This window comes from Haliaeetus albicilla, chromosome 13 (assembly GCF_947461875.1).
Source record: "Haliaeetus albicilla chromosome 13, bHalAlb1.1, whole genome shotgun sequence".
Classification (NCBI taxonomy): Eukaryota; Metazoa; Chordata; class Aves; order Accipitriformes; family Accipitridae; genus Haliaeetus; species Haliaeetus albicilla.
Window position 1 is genome coordinate 29,227,350 of NC_091495.1, and position 21,584 is coordinate 29,248,933.

A 21,584-nucleotide genomic window follows, 5' to 3' on the forward strand; every position below is an offset into this window, starting at 1 on the left:
GATCTTCTGCCCTCAAGAGATTTACTGCCCCAGGGCCATCATTCTTAGTTGCTTTTCTATAAATATCTTCATGTACATTCATTCCCCTTTAGTCATGTCTCACGTCTTATTCCACTTTTCCTACATGTATACCTTCCAGGCTATCTGTCAAAACCCTCCCTAGTTCAGCAGTAATGTATGCCAGTAGCAAATGTACAGTTACCTATAGAACAGACAGGTATAAATTTATAGGAGTGAGGAAGGGGGAATGGTTATGGCTCCAGGATTATGTGAAGATAAGATATTTCTGATGACGTATTTTCAGGGTGTGGGTTATTAAAGACATGAGAATGTGGCATTTACTGGCACCTCAATGAGCAGTGGTAAGAAATTATGGCAGAGGAGCAGCACGAACAGAATAAATAGCTCAGTAATATTTCCTACATAACCCAACAAAAAGCTGGAAAACTTTGAGATAGATGGATATCTCAGTAGACTAATGTGTTGGTTTTATGTGGCAAGGTTTTGGTAGCGGGGGGGGGGATTACAGGGGTGGCTTCTGTAAGAAGCTGCTGGAAGCTTCCCCTGTGTTCGAGAGAGAGTGAGCCCATACCAGCCGGCTCTAAGACGGACCCGCCACTGGCCAAGGCCGAGCCAATCAGTGATAGTGGTAACGCCTCTGTGATAACATTTTTAAGAAGGAAAAAAAGTTGGGACAGACAGAAAACGGCAGCTGGAGAGAGGAGTGAGAACATGTAAGAGACCCAACCCTGCAGACTCCAAGGTCAGTGAAGAAGGAGGGGGAGATGCTCCAGGCACCGGAGCGAAGATTCCCCTGCAGCCCGTGGGGAAGACCATGGTGAGGCAGGCTGTCCCCCTGCAGTCCAGGGAGGTCCACGGTGGAGCAGATATCCACCTGCAGCCCAGGGAGGACCCCACGCTGGAGCAGGTGGGTTCCCAAAGGAGGCTGTGACCCCGTGGGAACCCCGTGCTGGAGCAGGCTCCTGGCAGGACCTGCGGATCTGTGGAGAGAGGAGCCCACGGAGCAGGTTTCTGGCAGGACCTGCGGATCTGTGGAGAGAGGAGCCCACGGAGCAGGTTTTCTGGCAGGACTTGAGACCCCGTGGGGGACCCACGCTGGAGCAGTCTGTGCCTGAAGGACTGCACACCATGGAAAGGACCCACGCTGGAGCAGTTCGTGAAGAACTGCAGCCCATGGGAATGGCCCACGTTGGAGAAGTTCGTGAAGGACTGTCTCCCGTGGGTGGGACCCCACGCTGGAGCAGAGGAAGAGTGTGATGAGCCCTCACCCTGAGGAGGTGAAGCGGCAGAAAATAACATGTGACGACCGTAAACCCCATCCCTGTCCCCCTTGTGCTGCTGGGGGGGCTTGGTGGAGAAATCTGGGAGTGAAGTTGTGCCCGGGAAGAAGCGAGGGGTGGAGGGAAGGTGTTCTGAGATTTCGTTTTATTTCTCATTTACCTTACTCTGGTTGATTTGTAATAAATTGAGCTAATTTTCCCTAAGCTGAGTCTGTTTTGCCCGTGACGGTAATTAGTGAATGATATCTCCTGTCCTTATCTCGACCCGCAAGCTTTTTGTTATATTTTTCTCTCCCCTGTCCAGCTGAGGCTGGGGGAGTGATAGAACGGCTTTGGTGGGCACCTGGCGTCCAGCCAGGGTCAACCCATCAGAACTAACTATATTAGGTCCTTATTGCTTTATAGGAGGTATTTTTCACAGATCACACCTCCAATTTTAATGACCATTCTGAATTCTAATACTTCTGCTTAGGGCCTGCAGCCTTAACCAGTTTGGGGCAACTAGTTAATTTAGTACATATGCTCTCTATTCCATCATTGTAGATGTTAATGAAAATATTGAATTCTGCTGAATATTGAAAATATTGCATAGGACCACTCTTGAAAGAGCTCCATAGCCATTCATAACTACTCCTTCAGGGTCTTCTCATGTATTTTTGTAACATATTTTTAGTAGTTTTTATTCTCTCCTGAACAATCTCATTTTGACAAATGACATAAACTACTGGTGCCATGATTTCACCAATAACTTAAAGGAAACACATCCATTTCCAGCAGAATCTTGCAATATTTGGTTGAAGAAGTTTTATTACTGATTTTATTAGTATTCCTGTTCATGGACAATGTTTTGGATCAGTAAGCCTTGTAAAAGACACTGGTCAGAAAGAGGTCAATAGTTGAACGTGATGTATAGAGTCACCAGTGTAAGAAAAAGTTCACCTATGGATTTAGCAGGCTGACAGGCAGAAGGGTAGATGAAGCTGTAGGAAGTCTTTGCAGGTGATCACTACTGAATGAAGCATGCAGGTAGAGGTTCTGTTATAACTCTGGCAGTTGCCAAAGTAATACGGAAATTACCAGAATGTTAAAATCTACTATTTTAAGTATTCTTTTGTCACAATGAGAAAGAAAATACGTCAAATAGTTCCGTTCTAGTCTTGTTTCTCAATATAAAATAATTTGGAAATTTTAAGCTAGAACTCCACCTTTTTATTAAAATAAATGAACTTGATAAGCAATGAGATTAGGACTAGATACTACCAGTAGTACTTACTCAAAACCAGATTCCTACTTGCATTTATAGCATTGATTTCCATGAAGTTAAGAAAAGTGTTTTACCTTTGCAGAGGAAAGGCTGATGACATGTTGATCTTTTTCATTTGTCACAATTTCCACAACACTATGTTGGTGTCCTGACAGCTTCCCTGTAGGCCTACTATTAATAGCTGGATGCCACAAACGAAGGAGTTTGTCACGACCTGAAAGAAAAAAAAAAAGAGTCAGAAAGGCTGCATAGTCACTGGTATTACAAATAAGCTTCGTAATGGAGAGCTTAGTGTTGATAAGTCTCTGCTTTCATCATGAAGGCAACTCCCACATAAGGATGTAAATTTTTCATTCTAAGGGCTGGATTCCAGCTTATGTTTTCCTTGCTTATTCCCAAACTTGTATTAAAAACACATAACTGATTTGACTTTCAAAGCCTTTTTATTTTGCTAGAGGAATGTCAGGGACACTGGATGTGACTACATGCATTAGTCTCATAGGAGCAGAATACTTCATTAGAAATAGAACTGGGGCTTAGATTTTTCCTTCAAAGATCTAATTTAGAAAAATGTTAAAACAATTTTTGTGTCTACTTAGCCAGGAAATGAAGGGATGGAAATGAAGCCATGGAAGAGGGAGGGTGTGCAGAACAGGAAAGGGAGCAGGCATGAAAGTTGAGGGCAGGTAGGAAACAATAACTACTGATGAGTGATTTTGTTTCTTGAAGTAAATGGGAATTAGGTCTTTCATATTTATTTGTATGTTCAAACATTAAAGTTACCTACAATTTAGGGAATAATCCTTGACTGCATTATAGATGAATCTTTTGGTACTATTTTCATAATAGTTTCCATAAATATTTCAAAACACCAAAGATGTTAAAAATGTATTAGTAAACTCCTGGGTTTACATACTGATGTAAACACAACTGTACCTAGTGCACTGAAGTATTTCATATCTTTCACAGGAGTTTCAAGAAAACTTGAGCCCAGTTTAAATTTGACATGAATTAATTTATATTTTAACTTGCAATTCCTGGCAAATACTGCAGTTGTATGAATTGTATGAACATGCTATTTTGCATAAAATAAATGAAACAGCCACATTTTGTCTAGACTTCAGTTTGAGCTTTAGTTTTCTCTCAGCTTAAAGTGAAGCGCAGAAAGCCAAAAAAATCATAGACTAGGAAGTACATGCCCCAAGAGAACATTCACCCAACCTCAAGACTACAATGCTCAGCTCAGTTTTGTTAACAAAGAGAAGAGCTCTTACAGTCTGCTCTCCAGGGATCTTCCTTAAGCTTGTTCAACCTACTGTTATTGGCCAGTCCCTCCCTCTCTCTCTCTCTCAAAAAATATATTCCTTTCCTTCTTAATACAGCAATATGTGATTCATTTAGGAGCGCCCCATGTCCCTTTTCCTCCATTAAACACTATTGTCCTCTCAGTTAAATTGATTCCACTGTTTATGTAGCTTCTCTCTAAATGAGAGAGGCTCACTGGAGAAATTATTTACTCTTAAAATAGCTACAACTGAATGTAATTTTGGTTTATGCCAGCTCATTTCACAAGTGTGACTGAAAATGCAACCATGCAAACAGCTGTACCGGCACAATGGAGGGATAAATTCTGCTTAGGAAAGGGGAGCCATGGATAAGTAGCTGACTGGCAGCGACTTCAGTGCGAACCAGTTTCTTTTCAGGGGGACTTTCAGGCAAAACTATTCTAGATTAGCTGTCTATGCTGTAAGCATGGCAGGAAGTAGCTTAAAAGGGCTATAATTGCACAAGCGGTTTGTGAAGCCCTTTTGGATGGGGAAACTGCGGAACATGGTGGGCCCCTGCTCACTCCCCCAGATGTTGCATTAGGCCATCACAGACATATCCTGCAAGTTAGCAGAACCCTTGCGACCAGGCCAGTATACATTACTGAGAAACAAGACCATGGGAGTAAAACAGCTTGCAGACCTTCCATGAGGTCAACAGGAGGACACAAAAAATGGTAGACAGAAGCCTCCAGCGAGACTGATGAGATCAGTTCTAATGTCAGAGGGAACAGATACTGCTTCAACAACATGCCCTTTAGCAGCCCCAAATGGAAACTGTCATGTCTTAAAATGATGATGAACTAGGTAGAAGCTGTTGACAGTATCTGACCAACTCAACTACCTACTTGCTGCACTCTGAGGAACAGAATTTTTCTTAGTCTTTCTAATTGCTCTGTTCTTTATATTCCTGAAGTGATGGCAGATGAATGGAGGACAGTGCCCTTTAATTGTGGCACAGATAGTTTCTTTTAAGAATAGAATCACTAATACATGTTATTTACTTAAGATATCAACATGAAGAGCAAGTGTCATTACGAAAGAAAACCTTTCCCTACATTAAAAATACTGTTTGCTTGTCATGTGAAATAGTAGATTAGTTTTAGTTCCTTTCACTGATGTGGAGATAATGGTGGATTTGGTTAAAGTAGATGTGTTCTCTCCCCTCTTTCTGGATTAATGCCAGATTGGCCCTTACATTTGCTGGAACATTTATTCTCTCTGTGCTCCAAATATGCCTCTGGGATTCAGAATCCTGACACAGAAGGCATGGGTACTAAGCACATTCAAGAAAATCTTGAAGAAGAGGAATTATCTGTAAACACATATGACAGCAAATTTTTAAGATTCTGTGGAATCAATGATTTGAATCATAATGGGCTCAGTTCAGTGTTCTCCCTTCCAAGATAAATATGAAAGCATATGTTTAGGTTTTTTTTTTAAAAGTCAGATTCTATGTCCACAGCTCTATTCTAGCTAGATATTATGGATTCCAATACCTTCTTTGAGCATGTGATGCTTTGTCAAATTGTCTCCCTTGCTTACACAGTTTTGCAATTTGTGTGGTATTACAAGTCTGCTGAGATGTCTGCATTTCAGCAGTGTTGAAATCCCCTTGAGAACAATAGCATTGTTGAATGGAAAAATGCTAGGCTTAGCTTGGCATCCTCTGATAAACTAGAAATGAAAAATATAACTCCTGCTTTCTTTCTATGCTGCTCCTCTCACACAGAAGGACCTCTTATTCTTTAAAACAACTTGTCATTCCTTCAAGCCTGCCTTTTAAATAATCTTAGGTTATAATGTCTGCAAAACCTCTTCAGGACAGTAATGCATCTGGTAAACTAACACAAGTTCATATGTTTATAATATTGACCAATGTCTCTTCCTTTTTTCTTTGTGCTGCCTTCTCTGTCTTCATATGTTCTTCTTTAAATTTAGACTGCATCATAGAAAAGAGTCTGCTCTGCCTCTGAGGGCTAATATTAGTGGAGTCCTGGGATGTGATTTCTACAACTAGGATTCCTGGGAATCCCTGAAAATATCAATACCAATGTATAGTGCCAATAAACAAAAAAAACCCAAACAAAACCCCAAAACATATAAGATATTACCAATTACTTCACTTGTGCCAGAAATACACAAAGGGTACTGAGCAAGCACAGAAGACTTCCTTTTATCAGTCTTGAGATGCTACTGCTAGATTTAGAAATCTCTAATAGTTTTTCTTCTACTTTATTGCTTACAGGAAAACAATAGCTGGATTTGAAGACCTAATAGGGTTAGAAGTTGATGTATCATATCATTTAAAACCAATCATCTCCAGCTTTTATATGCATACATAATTTGATTTTAACTGTAGCTGTTCCCTGAGGTGATGATTAAGACATAGTTGGAATTGAAATGGATACAGAGTAAGAAGAAAACCATATCACTTTACCATTCAACATAGTATTAATGCAAAATGCTACACAGAAAAGTTTTTCTAAACTACTGTGGGCTCCACATTTAAGGCCACTATCAGGTTTTTATCATTTTACTGGTTGAAGTCTAGCTTTTAGCATGAAAAGTGAACTCTATACCAGGTTTGCTTTTATCTTTCTTGTTATTATAAATGTCAAATATCTGGAAGACAAAATTAAGGGTGTTAGAACATGACTTTTTTAATAGTCACTTCCCAGTTGTACATACAAAATACATTGTAGTATTTTGCACACCATTTGTGCTATAAACACCTGGCTAAATAATAAAAGGTTGGGGCAATCCTTTTAAAAAATGTCAAGCTCCATTATAAACTGAGGAGGATACTTCTTTCTGCAACTGCCACTATTCAGAACACTCTTCCAGAACATTATTGCTCTAATTTTTGCTCTAATATTTGTTCTCCTGATATTTTTATAGATAGCAATGGTATTCCTTATTAATTGTCATTTTTCTAGGTTATAAAAAATATACTTTTTAGTCTTTGTGTGATAGGTTTAGTCTCTATGGGATAGGTTTCCCCCACCCTTTTTCCATATTCAACTAATCTTTCTCAAACACGGCTCATTTCAACCATACAGTGGATTTCAGTACAACATGAGGTTTTACTAGTGTCAAATTCAGAGAAGTTAATGCTTTGTTACCTGCAGAACAGATATTTCAACTAACACAGGTACCTAGGGCAAGTATTGCTGCATGATTGCCCTATTCCTGCCGGACTCTGCCAGAAAGCATTTATTGTTGGTCACTGTCAATGATGGGATAGTGGGTTAGGCAGATCTTTGGTCTGGCCTACCATAGCCATTCTTATTTTCTTAGGAAGTTTATCCAGATTTTCCTGTTCTGCTATTTCTGTAAGAAGAATTTTCAATGTGTAACAGAAACTTTTATTAGTGCCTGTGTAATCGACCTTCTGTCCTATTCAGACACTTCACCTTGGTTTTATTACTACAGTAAAATCCTCCAGTTCTACCTGTAGGAAATACTAACCACATTCTGTTTTATAGGGCTTTCCTACTTTAGTGTCATCAGTAAATTTCTCCAGACTACTTTTTGTGACAAGGTAATCAATATAAATAAGATCTTCTCCAAGGCTGAACTTCAGAATTTTCACTAATAACTTTCCTATAGTCCTATTGCTTTCCCTTTAAATCTTGTGTCTAGAAAATCAATAGAACTGTCTGATATTTATTTTGACATCTCTCACAGTTTTCCCTTTGGTAAACTGCTACAATTCAACTTGAATTGCATTATTTACCATGTCTAGGTCTTTTTTTTTCCCAAATTTATGTTACTGTCTTGCATATTATCAAGGCTGGACAGCAGAGCCTTGGCTGCTTTTTTCTTCTTGTTAAATATAGACATAAGAACTGCTATGTTTGTTATTGCAATTTTTAACAAAGTTTTAAGCAAGACTCTCATACTGAAGACTTGGAGATAGGCAGCACCAATGTCACTCCAGGGCACCACCCTGTCAGACAGAATATACAAACAAGATTGCTGACATTCTCCAGCCACATTTCTGCAGCTCAAAATATGACCACTGCAATAGAAAGGCTCATAACAGGGAAGAAATGGATGTAAGAATGCTATTTCTGCAGTCTGCTTTGGGAGAAAGAACAAACAGTAAAGCTTTGGGGAAATGTGATCAGAGAAAAGAGCAACGTAAAGTATTAAGATGGGCCAATGTGATTGCTTAAGATAGGAAAGGATGGCCAAAGAGTAATAGGAAGGGATGGGAGCCCTGCTGATACTGCAAGGAGTAATGTGTATAACCTGACCAAGACAGTCACCACCATGACTTGGAAAGGTGCCTTAGAGTAGTTCAACATACAGTTTCTCCTGTTTTGTTATATAAATAACATGAGACTTGAATGAAACCCAGATTGAGCCCTTGGTAGATTCCTGCCAGGAAGTATATCTTTGCAGAGTGAGGCTCCCAGCAATTAAAAGCAAGATCTCTGTTTCCTATCATTTAAGACAGAAGCCATTATTTAAATTCTTAAATACTAACTTAGCTTTACTTGATCTTACTTAACTGGGAAAAAAAATTCACAACAGAACAATCTCTTGGATAACACCCCAATACTTACCCCCAGTGACAATGACTTTTGCTTTCCCACAGTATGTGAAGGCATTGACTCCTTTAGGGACAGAAAATTCCTTTACAGGTCTGTAATCATTAATAAAACAGTTAGTCAGGTAAGAAACATTAGGAAAATACAGTCCACAGTATTCCACTTTACTTTTCTGTAGTATATAGAATAGCTGTTTGCATAATGTATACAATCTCTTGTTAAAAGCAAATTGATTTATAACAGTGACTTATAGTTGTATAGACTTATAGTGATACTAGCATCAATAAAACAGGAACTTTTAAAATGCACTTTCCATTAAAGTAATAAATCTCTGATTTGAACACCTGAATCCTTTATCAGTCATACTCCAAACAGAATCCTAAAATGGTAGCTGTTGCCAAGGTAAGCCTTCACACACGTCTGCATGCTTAAAGCAGTTCATCACTGAGGAAAAATATCAAACCGACTGCCTTTGCCTGTTTTGGACATGGAAGTCTATTGTGGCCTCTATTTTGCATAAAGTAAGTGCAGTTACTTTTCTGCTGCTTGTGTATAATGTATTGTATAATGCATAGTCTCTATTTTATCTATGTTGTGTTGTGTAATAACATGAAGAGACTGCAATTTTCTGAAACTCAACCGAATTATTCTGTTGTATTCGCTGCTAAAGCACAGGAATTCAAACAGCCAACACAGACTGAGATTGACTCAGCAACCCTTCTAAACCCGTTCTTTGAGCAACTTCTGCTTGTCTCTGCATGTTTCATACATTGTTACTAATGAGTGAATATTTTCTTGATTTCTGGATTCAGCAATAGCATGGCTAACACCCATCTCTCCCAGGAAACAATGACTGTCAATGTAAATAAGCTATACTGAATTGAATGAGTACACATTTAAATTTTTTCTTTGAAATCCAGACAAGTAGGTAGTTCATTTATTCTGGGCTAAAAAGTAACTATTAATATCTAAACCCATAACTGGGAATGACAGTAAATTTGAAAAAAGGCTCAGGAAACTTTGAGGATTAATGAAAGAGCTTGTTCTTTCTAGGCAGGTGTAAATAAAAGGCTGTTCACTCCCTATTAATTAGGGGGAGCAAAGCTTTCTTTGCAGAGCTCTAACAGAGAAGTCTTAATTCTTTCGATGGTATAAAATAGCAATTAATTGATTTAAATGTGTGATTGACAGATTTCCTCAGGATTTGTCATCTTTTTCATTTAATTCTTGAATTTAATACTTATGTATAACTGTCTGTTGGCTCTTTAATGAACGGTCTTGATACTCTTCCAACATCAGTGTGAATATGGGGTTCCAGCAGTGTGAAATCCTGCTCAAGTCATGGCCTTGCAACAGAAGCATCCTGTGATTCCATCCACACGTCCCTTTTTTAGATACTTTACAAGAAAATATTATAACTGCTCATCAGCCATTATCCACATAGAAACTTAACAGTCACATAGGAGACAAAATACATTGCATCCCTCTTCAAGCACAATAACAATTGCTTGCTGCAAAGTTAATTGGGGAAATTTATTTTGTTAGCACTAGTAAATCATATATTTCAACCAAAATTACTTATGGAATGGGTATTTCAAAGTGATTTGATCCGCAGCTATTTTTAGGGCTATTAATTTCATTTTAACAGCTGTGTAATTTTTTAGTTGTCTAAATATAATTTCATTTAGCTGCTACATGAAACTGCTTAGAGAAATGTATTTATTGCAGTTGGAGACACAATTATAGTCAGTGTTAAATGAAAAAGACTTACCAAGATATTTGCAGTTAATGATGTTCTGTATTACAAACAGTGTATGGTGGTAGCATATACTCTTTTGACCATACTTGTGGATCTGCAGTCTTTGTTTTCTTTCTCCTCAAATTAATTCTATTTTTCCAAAACTCCCAACAAAATCAAACAGGATTCCTCATTTTTTCTCCTGACACATTATGTAACCCTGGACAAGCTATAATTATTTCATATTTCACTTTCCCCATTCACAACAGACATACTGCACAACAGGCAATACTCACAAACCCCAAAGTTATTGGATTGATGCAAGAATTACTATGCAAATATTTATGGCCTGTGTTATACAAGAGATAAACCAGATTATCATAACTGTTGCTACGAGCCTTAAAAATCTATTAAACTCTGGATGTACCTCACAAAGGAATTGTGAAGCTGAACTAATATTTACAAAGCTTTGAAGTATTTGAATGAGAAGTTCTATCTATATGTTATTTATAGTTCCTTTTTACATCAAATTGTGTTTGTATTATTTGTTTTTTAATTGGGCTATAAACTCTTCTAAAATCACAGACTAGCAAGGCTTGGAATCAGCTATGGCACTGATGGGCCATATGAATAAGGATATGGCACAAAAAAGGAGGCCACAACGTCTTTCCTGCTGCATAGTAAATCCATTTCACAGCCCTCAGAATAAATTGCTTACTTGGTTTAAGCTTGTGTAACTGAAACTTGTGAAACTGAAACTGTAAATGAAACTTAGTTGAATATATTTTCCTGTGGATATAAATTTTAAATGAATGTACCAAAGCAAGGAAATTTGCCTGCTGAGAAGTTGGAGCAAACAACACTGCCAACATAACTTATTTTTAAGGGTTGCGAGTAACACACATTTATGGACAGACCTCTCCTACATCGAAAGCTAACAAACAAAAATGTTCAAGTATTTAAGCAGTTGTATTTTTGTTTGTATTAACAATACTTATAGAAAAGACAGCTTCAATACAATGGGATGACATCTTGCAAAGCACTGATCTCTTGCAGTTATAAAGCAAAAGGTCTATTTTTTCAGAAGATGTCATATACTTACAAGTTGTCCTCTAGTCGCTTTATGTCATCCAAAACAAATGAATGAATGCTGTCTGAGGAGCAGGATCCAAAACAATTTAGGTCAGAAATATACTTAATTTTCACAACCCAGTCATCATGTAGCTTGCGTTTAACACTAGGGATAGAAATTGAGATGTTATTGGGATATACTAATACCTACTGTAATATGCCCATAGGTCGACAGGGATTTTGTTAGTGAGATTATACACAACCAATGCTAACATTTAATATCCAGGGCAGACATAGAACCACTCTTCCAGCTCAAAAGCAAGCAGAGCTAAGGTTAGGGTTGAATCATGCACTTCTCTAGTCGCAGTTATGCTTCCATCTAATCAGGCACAATAAAGCTGTGCCTATGTCAAACTGGAAAACAGCAATTGTGAATTCTTCTCTGGAATTTTACTCTGTGGCCTCTCTATTGTAAGATCTCTTGTAAGATCTCCTACTGAAAATTATGACATTTTCTTCACACAACAACAAGCAAATCATACTTACTGCAGTTTGAAAAGTTATTTTGTTAGGTGGGGCTAATTTATACACAAAATCTAATCCTCCATTTAGGCCAGAGAAAACCCAAATTAAAAAAAAAATGCTAGGCTGATAATATTTTATGATAAGCAACTTACATGTTAAAAGTTTTGGAGTCCAAGACCTGCAGTTGTGATTCTTTTTTGCCTTTACATTGTTTTAATCCAAAGTGATCACTGGTCACAGTAAGCAGGTGAACATAACCCTTATCATCTCCCATTAGGATATTATCCTTAGCCAGATGATCTGACATAGTCACCGTGCAAACACAGAGCAGACCATTTTCCATTGGTTTGATGACAAAGCAATTATTCTGTGAAATATGGCAGACAGTTTATTAGATAATGCACACGAGCCCTTAAGTTGACTGAACATATCATGCTTATCTACTTACATCAACATTTAATTCTTGACTTTGTTTTTTAAATCTCCCCCTGTGATAGCTGTTTCTTGGTATTAGAAACTCACAGAAGATCATCACCAAGTGAAGTTAAATGCAAGCTTTAGGGATTTCAGTGAGGCTTTATTTCACAGGTAGCCTTTTCCATTTCAGTGAGGAAATATTAATTACAAATTTTAGGGAGGATCTCACCATGATAAGTGGGATGGTATATTTGCTAAAACTGTATATGCTTTCCTGTTCAAAAATAAGATACTGTCTAGAAGAAAACAGGAAATAGCCAAATTAAAGAATTATTCAAACCACAAAATGCAGCAGTAACATACAGAGAGAAATCATATCAGAGTCCTAATTATTAATACAGCCTGGGAGTATCAAGTGTACAATGGGCAGGTGTTTCAATTTTCAGGAATTGAGATCATGGGAATGAATACAGCTGCAAGCCATTGTGATATTTTGCTAGACTGAGAAGGCCTGGGAATGGGATTTTGGGTCATCTGCATTATACTGTTTATTGGTTCTACTGCCTGACTCCATCTGTTACTTGATTAAAGCATCCTTGCCAACTTAAACTGGCAACTGTTCACATGCTATAGGAATTAACTGCTTCAATGTTGTCCATGTAGCACAGAAACATTAAAGAGACATAACACAGACACAGAACTGTCTATATCTTATTTCTGTGGTCTTGAAAGAGAACTGCTCCTATTCAACCACAGGACACTTTCAACTGTCACTGATATAATGACTGGAGGAAACTTGGAGAATAATGAGTGGAGAGTAAATTTTTGAGCCTTGCTTCCTAGGACTCCAATTGGATTGACAGAAAGACTTCCACTGACCTGTCTGAGCTTGAGGAGCGGCCTTTTAATACCGAGAACAAATAAAAAAAGTCCTAATACTTGATCTTATCCTAAAAATATTTACTTTGCTTCTTCTCATCTTCTCAGCCAACTCAGAATTGCTGATAAAAGTCCCAGGAACAGGAGCAAAAAGCTAAGGTATGGGTCAGAAATCCTTGCAAAAATCGTATTTTGTAATAAGGCATTCAAGAAAACTTTAGCAGTTTGGATATACACTAGCAAAATCAAGATGCTCTTGCTCCTGGAAAGTCCTGAACAAAATGCAGGATATGAAGAAATATTTTCTTTAAATCAGAAAATTACCTTAAAGAAGTCTATGTAAGGTCCTTGGAAAACCTGTCCCTTGATTCTTAATAGATTCTGAGCTATACATATGCACATGCACACACATTAGATATACATGTATACACATATACATCATATATACACAGAAACTAAATTGTTTGGGGGCTTGTTTGCAACATAGTACAAAATTTTCCTCTTTCTTCCAGGTTTTTAAGGCAGTCTAATAATCCCATTTAGTGTGGAAAGCGTATTCCTGCTTTAGTATAAATTCCACTGTTTCACTGAGTTCCTGCAAAGACAAAAGCTAATGCCTTCATCCTGTTAGACAAAAAGAATGTGAATGTATACTGAAAACAAAGACTAATCTTTTTGAGGCTTCCTCTTTAACATTTGCCTGATCCAACATAATACCTGACTTCCTTTTGATTTATAGTCCCAGACAATGACTGTCCTTTCAGTTACAGCCACGACACATTTCAGCTGAGGTAGGAAATCACATCCAGTGATCCAAGCAGTATCCTGATGAAAATAAAAAGGGTAGCTAAAGAAGGATTTTCTCTGTAAATTTATAAACTTCTCTGTCATTTAAGTACACATTTTAAACCATCTCCAAATAAATGTAGCCAGCTGCTAGGTCCAGCCCCAGCTAACATAACTGAGAGTTCTAACTCCAGGCATAGCTCATACATGAAGTTACAGAGGCGCCAGGCTCAACCTATTTTATCAGTGACTCACCTCAGATGCACAGATGTTGCACATAAGAGGACACAATACATACATACTGTTAGTTGAACTGTAATGACATTCTGAAAAAAGCACTCTGAGCAGAGGAAACTTAAGCTAAAACATCCATTCTAAAGCAGATTAAATTGTTACTTGGATATAGTTTAGTTCAAAACAAAAGAAAGTTAAAGGCAGTCAAAATTTCAGCTGTAATGGCACAAAACCTACTGAAATGAATGTTTATGAAAATAAGTAACTTATATTAAATAATTCTAATTCTCCCAATAGGTAGATCAAATATTTGCAAAGATATACATCTGCCCATATTAAGCCATTGTTCAAGTATGCCTCCAATTATACAGGTCATAATGTAAAATAATTTCTCTTGCAAAGTGCAAGATTAGAGACTCAAACTCAGTACCGCACTGGCCAGAATTTGGGGTTTTGTTGAAACATTAATAGCTGTTTGATCTCCCCCCCCCCCCAAGTGTAATGGACCTTCCTAAATGAGAGAGGGATTGAAATGGAATATGCACCATTTGCTATGTCTTCAATGGCACAATTATCTATTACTTTAAAATAATTCAGAACATCTATAAAGTAACACTGACTGAAATATCTTCTCTAGATTAAAGTGACAACAAAACATTTGACACAGACTTAAACAACACTGTTATTGCAGTTCAAGTAAGTACCTACCTGTAACCTCTAAATAACTGTTTCTAGTGGAAGTACTTGAAACAGTTAAAACAGGGACCTATGTTGCTTAAGATATAGTTTACATCCACAAAGTGAGGTAGGAAGAAAAAGCACAATACTAAACCCATGGTGAACTGAAGGGAGCTGCTGATTCTTCTACTTGTATTTCCATTGCTGTACACAATATTGATTTTGCTGTTAGTGTAAAGGGTCCAAATTCCTGACAGAGGGATGTCAACATTATTGCAGGAGAAAGCTTCTTTCTTCCTAATGGCCTGTGAACTAGTGATGATGCTTTTACAAGGATTTCTTGTGCTGTTTTCTACAATAAACACATGGAAAATGTCAGTCCTGCAAAGGCCTTATGGATTGCTTGGTAATTCTTACGGAATTCTTCGTTAACTGTGGCTTTTTGGGGTCCTTACAATAGTGTCAGATAACAATGACTAACTGGTGTGAAAAAGATGAGTTTACATTTGTAATTAAGCTACTATTTTGTAGTGCTGGCTTGTGATGATGCAGTCAGAGTAACGCAGCTGCATCTTGCAAAGGTTTTGCAGGCTGTCACATGTAGTGAGATGGTACAGATGCAAAGATCAAAACCAAGCAGTAAGGAGAACCTTTGCATTTGACTGCTGACAGAGAAAGTCTAAGGGGCAGATGTCCCTTTGTTTTCTTTTTTGTGTTGTAGTTGAATTTTAGGCAATAAAACAAGCCCTGATGAAAGGACTTAAAACATTGATACCAAAAACTTTATGTCATATACTTGCCTAGAAATACAACCAAGGATCTCTGATATTACTTTGAAACAATTAAACAAAACAAATCACATTACAGGACAGTGACCTGAGAAGGCATGACTAGTCCTTATTTACAGATCAAATGTCCCCCTCCCATGAAAAGTTCTATCTCGCATATATGCTGTCCTGGTAACTGAATCTTTTCCAAGTCAGTCAGTATATGCCTTGAGAGGGGATTTATCTCAGTTGAACACAAAGTATTTCTCACCTATTTGGGAGAAACAACTCAGTTAACCTGTGAGGATAATCTTGGAAGACAGAAGAAAGTCAGATGTCTGGTAACAGTTAAGGAAGAATGAGTGGGAAAGACTAGACATTAGCTTGGCAACTCAAAGGAAACATTTTCATCATTCTCAAATGTCTTTTAGGCATGTTAGCTCAAGGCTACTATTCTGTTTTCCCATACTGAAGGTCAAATTCAAATACTTTGAGAACATAGGACAGAGTGAAAATGGTGACATTTCGGCTGGCAGGGGATATTCTCTCAGGGCACAATTTACTAATTTTAACAGAGCAATTAAGCAAAATATTAGAACAATGATGTTCACATGTCCAGCAGTGAGCTACAGTTTCCAGACATGTTTCTTTAAATGTCTCAAAAAGCAAATGTTTTCCTTTAACCTCTGTCTCCAGGCTTACTATCAAAGTCTACTCTCCTGAAGCTTTCTTGTAAAGGAGCTATAGGTCACCTCTTTGACATGCTGTGAAGTCTTGTCTTTTTCTTCTTATCCCATGTCTACCTGCAGATGAAAATGCACTGGGTATTTACTGCATGTTGGCACCTGACACTGAGACTTTAAAGTTTTTCTTTCAGCTGAGGTCAGAGCCCTTTCCACAGGATAGAACAAGAGAAGAGAGAAAGCTAGATCCTTTCTCATTGATGATAGATGCCAGGGACCCTTTGCCCCTTTGAAAATCTGATGTAGCCACTGGAGTCAATGAATTTATTTTAGATTTTCATAGGCACAGATAAATGAGATTCAACCTTCACATCCAGGAAAAATGAGAAACATTTAACTTTCCACAACTAAGCAACTAACCTTTACAAAATTTAGTTAGTTTCTTAATTACATGGTAGTCTAAGTTAGTCCACACACTTACACTCTACAGGGCCTTAATAGTCTCTGCTTCCCACCAATCTACATAATAGCTTTGGTTCCAGTTTTATTAGGCAAGTCTGGATATCAGTTTCTCCCTCAGTATTGTCTCCATGTAGGTAATGATGCTGAGCCACCAAAAAGGGCATGAGCATGGGCTTCAGTTTCCCTCTCTTGTCACAGTATCTGTGCCTAGAAAATCAGATTGTCAAACAAGAACTTGGCAGCAGTTAGTCCCTAGGCAAATGAAACAAGGAACACACATCCATGCATTGCTATGTAAAGGTACCTTAATGCTTAGCATGTTCTCAGAGAAAATCCTTCTCTTATGGGGTTGAGGACTATTGCTCCCCTAAAGAATTAGCAGTGAAAGGGAAACGGATGTTGGAATAACATGTGCCTTCTGCTCTGACTGTTTTTACTCCAGATAGGAACAGCTCTATCCTCTAATTCATCAAGGCAAAGGTCTGCTTGCAGTTAAGCAAACATTTAAAAACCAGTCAGGTAAAATTGAGCTTGATCTTTCTTTTACAGTGAAGCATCCTAGCCATTGCATTGTAGCATCCACTGGCTTAGAGACATGATTATCATTAAGATACTATTTCACTAAAAAGGAGAGAAACACTGACAGAAATTACAACCTAAGAAGCATTAAACCCACTTCTGGTTTCAAGAGTAAATAAGAACACGTTGCTTATATGAAGTTTTTTTTAAAAAATCTATACAAAGACTATATACATCAACTTATGTCTAATACACATACAAATAAAACCATATAGTGATTTTCAAACCAAACAAAATGGTACACATTCACATTTTCCTTACAGCATCTGAACTGCAATGAACTTTGAGTGAAAGCAGAAAGACATAGGTAGAGAAGCAATGAACACTCCAACAGGAGGAAATTGTTGGCCAAGGCAGAAATTCTCTTGTAAGATTCTCGTCTCTATAGAAGATAAATATTTCTAATTACTGACGGGCAGTCTAAAAAAATATTTGAAAAAATCAGGTTTTAACACGACGTGCAATTTGTATATGCCAGCAGAAAGCAAGAATTAGTAAAATGTACTCCAGATTTATCCTCTTCTTTCCTTTTGTATTATTTATAGGCACAGTCATATTTGATAATATAACAGCAAAAGTAGAAACAAAATCTGTTTATTGCACCAGTTTATTAGAAGTTTCCAGTCAGGGAAAAATCCAGCACAGAAAATTGAAGTTTCCTGGAACAGCCAGCAATAGAAGTGTTTTTATGCATATAACTGAATTATTCTTATCTTAAGACAAATTGCACTAAATTTGTCTTTAATAATTCCAGTGAAATTCCTTAAATTACACCAAAGATCAGTGGTTATAAAGGCCTGAAGAGACCACTATAATAACTGAGTTTGGCTTCCTGCATAGCATGCTCCAGAGAATGTCCAATGAGAAGTTTAGTGCCTAACAGAGACAGAGAGATTGTTCAAGTTAGCTAGCACTGCCTTCCAGGCCAGTTCTTGTTCAAGGACTTCACACAAAGGACGGACTAACAATTGTCCAGCTGACAGGTCCCAAAAATAGTAGTCAGCATAAAATCATCATTGAATGATGATGGGAATACTGGTAGTGAACAAGTCACTTCTCTTGAAGAATGGAAATGAAACGTCTTTTAAGCATAGCATAGAAAAGCATAAACAGACCCAGTGGATAAGCCAGACAAGCTAAACCAGAAACTGTGCTGGAAATAAGGGAGTGAAGAGAGACCCCTTGAGTGACAGGATGAAACAAGGAAGTAATGAAAAGGCTGATCTGGTGCAGCTGCCTCGTTTGTCTGTCAAGTACGGCAGTGCTAAGAGAAATTCTTACAGCCTTTGCTCTAAAGCTGGAACTAGGCAGCATGTTTTGCTTATAGTCTCTGGCAGAGTATTCTATCAGCCACTTCACAGTGTATCAAATTAATCTATTAATTGTGCATTGCTCTCTTCAGGACTTTCATACTTTTAGTTTCTGAGTAGCCGCAAGCCACACTAGGAGACTGTTTTGGTCCAGAACTTTCATTTTGGATCTTAAGGATAGAGCACCATGCTCTGCTGTTTACACAGGCTGTTTATTCCACAGGATGAAGTCCTTGAACAAGAACTGGCCTGGAAGGCAGTGCTAGCTAACTTGAACAATCTCTCTGTCTCTGTTAGGCACTAAACTTCTCATTGGACATTCTCTGGAGCATGCTATGCAGGAAGCCAAACTCAGTTATTATAGTGGTCTCTTCAGGCCTTTATAACCACTGATCTTTGGTGTAATTTAAGGAATTTCACTGGAATTATTAAAGACAAATTTAGTGCAATTTGTCTTAAGATAAGAATAATTCAGTTATATGCATAAAAACACTTCTATTGCTGGCTGTTCCAGGAAACTTCAATTTTCTGTGCTGGATTTTTCCCTGACTGGAAACTTCTAATAAACTGGTGCAATAAACAGATTTTGTTTCTACTTTTGCTGTTATATTATCAAATATGACTGTGCCTATAAATAATACAAAAGGAAAGAAGAGGATAAATCTGGAGTACATTTTACTAATTCTTGCTTTCTGCTGGCATATACAAATTGCACGTGTTAATCTGTGCTCTGGTGGTTTTTTCAGTGGTCATATTTTAAAACAAAAAGTCATATGGTACTAAGTCAAATACCGTACAGTTTTAAGTGTATTATATTTATGCCTCTATTCTTTTCACTCAGTCACATAATCCCATCAAGAAATGAAATCAGGTTTTCTTGAAGTGACCTGTTCTCCATAACATCCCTGGAACAAAACAGTAAATGATCTGTACTCATAGTTCATGTTCCTTTTATACCACTGTGATGCTGGGAAAGTTCTGATGGCTGCAGTCCACTGGATTATATTTCTAGATCTACTATGTTTCACAGCCTTTCTGGCTCAATATCATCAGGGCCAAGATCTCTGTTACTGTGGTTGAGTAAATCTCTGTTCTGAAACACCTTGAGAATGAGAACACTGAATGGAAGAAGGTAGAGGAATCTAAGGATTGTTCTGCAATGTTAGCCAGCCTCTACACACATCATGGTTTATCAATGCATGGAAGGTTTGGAGTCTAATAACTTATCTCTGAATTCAGTACCTTACTTCATTTGCACAAAGATGCATACAAAGATATATCTTGATCAGTTAGCTAATGCCAGTATTGGTGATGATGTTAAAGCGGAAGAAAATGGCGTAATAATTGTAGTGAGAAAAGAATGGACTGCAGATCCAAAAAAGAGACATGTAAGCCCTGCAAGGCAAAGGCAGCTTTCTCTGTTTAGCTATTCAGAAATTAATCATAAGGTATTATTCATAGTTGTACATTATAACCATTTGGTGCTGAGGTCTTCAACTAATATAGTTCACCATATCTTTAATAAGCAAATGGTGGGTGATGATTTACACTCACATAAGATATTGTCCTTTGATTTTTAATAAGTGTTTAGATAAAAGCTATTAAAATGCAAAGATTCAGTTTTAATAAGCATGCTTTACAACAGAAAAACTGTGACGCAATTCTAGAGATATATCTCTCAAAGAATCCCCAAGTTAATAAATTTAATAGCATCATACATTTCGACTGTCTGGAAAGTGGAATGTATTGTCTCAAAAAATTCCAGAATTTTATTTCAATGCAATTTGGGATTAGGATATATAATTTAAATTTTAAGAACAAAATAGCTTAAAATATTATGTTCTGCAAACACAGAAATCTTTTAACAACCATCAAAAAGTTCAGGAACCTCAAGTCCAGTAATAGCCATTTTAATTCTATTTTCTGTGCAGTAGTTAGAGGAAGGATGAGAAGAATGTAAATTGGCTAAGGACAGAACTATGCAAACACTTAAATAAGAATGTTAGAGAAGATTGCCTATTCCTTAAGGCAGAGCACAAAGCAGAAGAGGATCATTTTTAACTAGAAAACCTGAAAATTTTACAATTCTGATGCCAAAAAAGTGAATATAACCACAAGAACAGAAGTAACACAACATCACCAAATACCATAAAATCTGTCAGACACAGAGCCAGAAGGATTTCATAGCATCGCAGGCATGGGTTTCTCTTTTCACTAACCATCAGCTCTCCAGTCAATTAAATGTCCCTGGGAAGCCAAAGATTTTCCCCCTCGAAGACTTTACACCCTATGGTAGAGACTGCCATACTCAGCAGTAATGATCCCAACCGATCCAGCAATCCCCAGCAGCAATGATCCTCCATCCCAAAGGCAGGGAATCCAAACTATTTCTAACCTACTTCCTTTCCCTAGGGAAGGCTGAAAAAGTGGAAATATTTCAACTGGGAAAGGATGGGAGAGTGGCATGTAACAACAGACACAGTAGATCTGGTGCAGAGCTGAACAGAAGTGGGTGCTCACAGATAATAAACAACGGATACTAAAACTACCAGTTTTGGTATTAGATTTGTTTATTTGTTTGAAATCACAATCCTAACAATTATGGTATTACACCATAATACTGCAAGATACCATTATGTTAAACATATCCTCCTTTCACACTTTTTAAGGCAGAGATGTCCTTCAACAGTGCCTAATTCTGCCATGGCTGCCAAGTAGCATCCTACTGTCACAGCAAAAAGACCTCCACATCCACTGAGGAATCATTCTAAGATTAGTGCTTAGTGCTCAGAGAGGAAAAGGACCCTGTGGCCACATGCTGCCCACTGCAGCATCAGGCTGGCGCTCCAGCTTCTTCTAGCTTCTTCCCCTTGGCACCTCCAAGGACAAGCACCAAACATTGTTCTGATTCTACCTTTGCATATTTGGACTGGGGAAGTTGTTCCTACATTCAAAGCAGGAACAAACTACTAAAATTCACTCTTATAACACAGCTGTAGGAGAAGC

General features: G+C 37.8%; 1 protein-coding gene across 1 annotated transcript in view; it reads right to left on the reverse strand.

Moving 5' to 3' along the window:
- The window catches only part of WDR64 (WD repeat domain 64), an 83,045-nt gene that overhangs the window by 45,814 nt on the left and 15,647 nt on the right, over positions 1-21,584 (reverse strand). The window contains exons 7-11 of the mRNA XM_069800642.1: positions 13,797-13,904; positions 11,936-12,150; positions 11,290-11,424; positions 8,465-8,544; positions 2,640-2,779 (exon numbers count right to left, since the gene is read on the reverse strand). Of these exons, the coding sequence (XP_069656743.1) occupies positions 2,640-2,779; positions 8,465-8,544; positions 11,290-11,424; positions 11,936-12,150; positions 13,797-13,904 (678 nt within the window). The remainder of the gene's footprint in view (positions 1-2,639; positions 2,780-8,464; positions 8,545-11,289; positions 11,425-11,935; positions 12,151-13,796; positions 13,905-21,584) is intronic.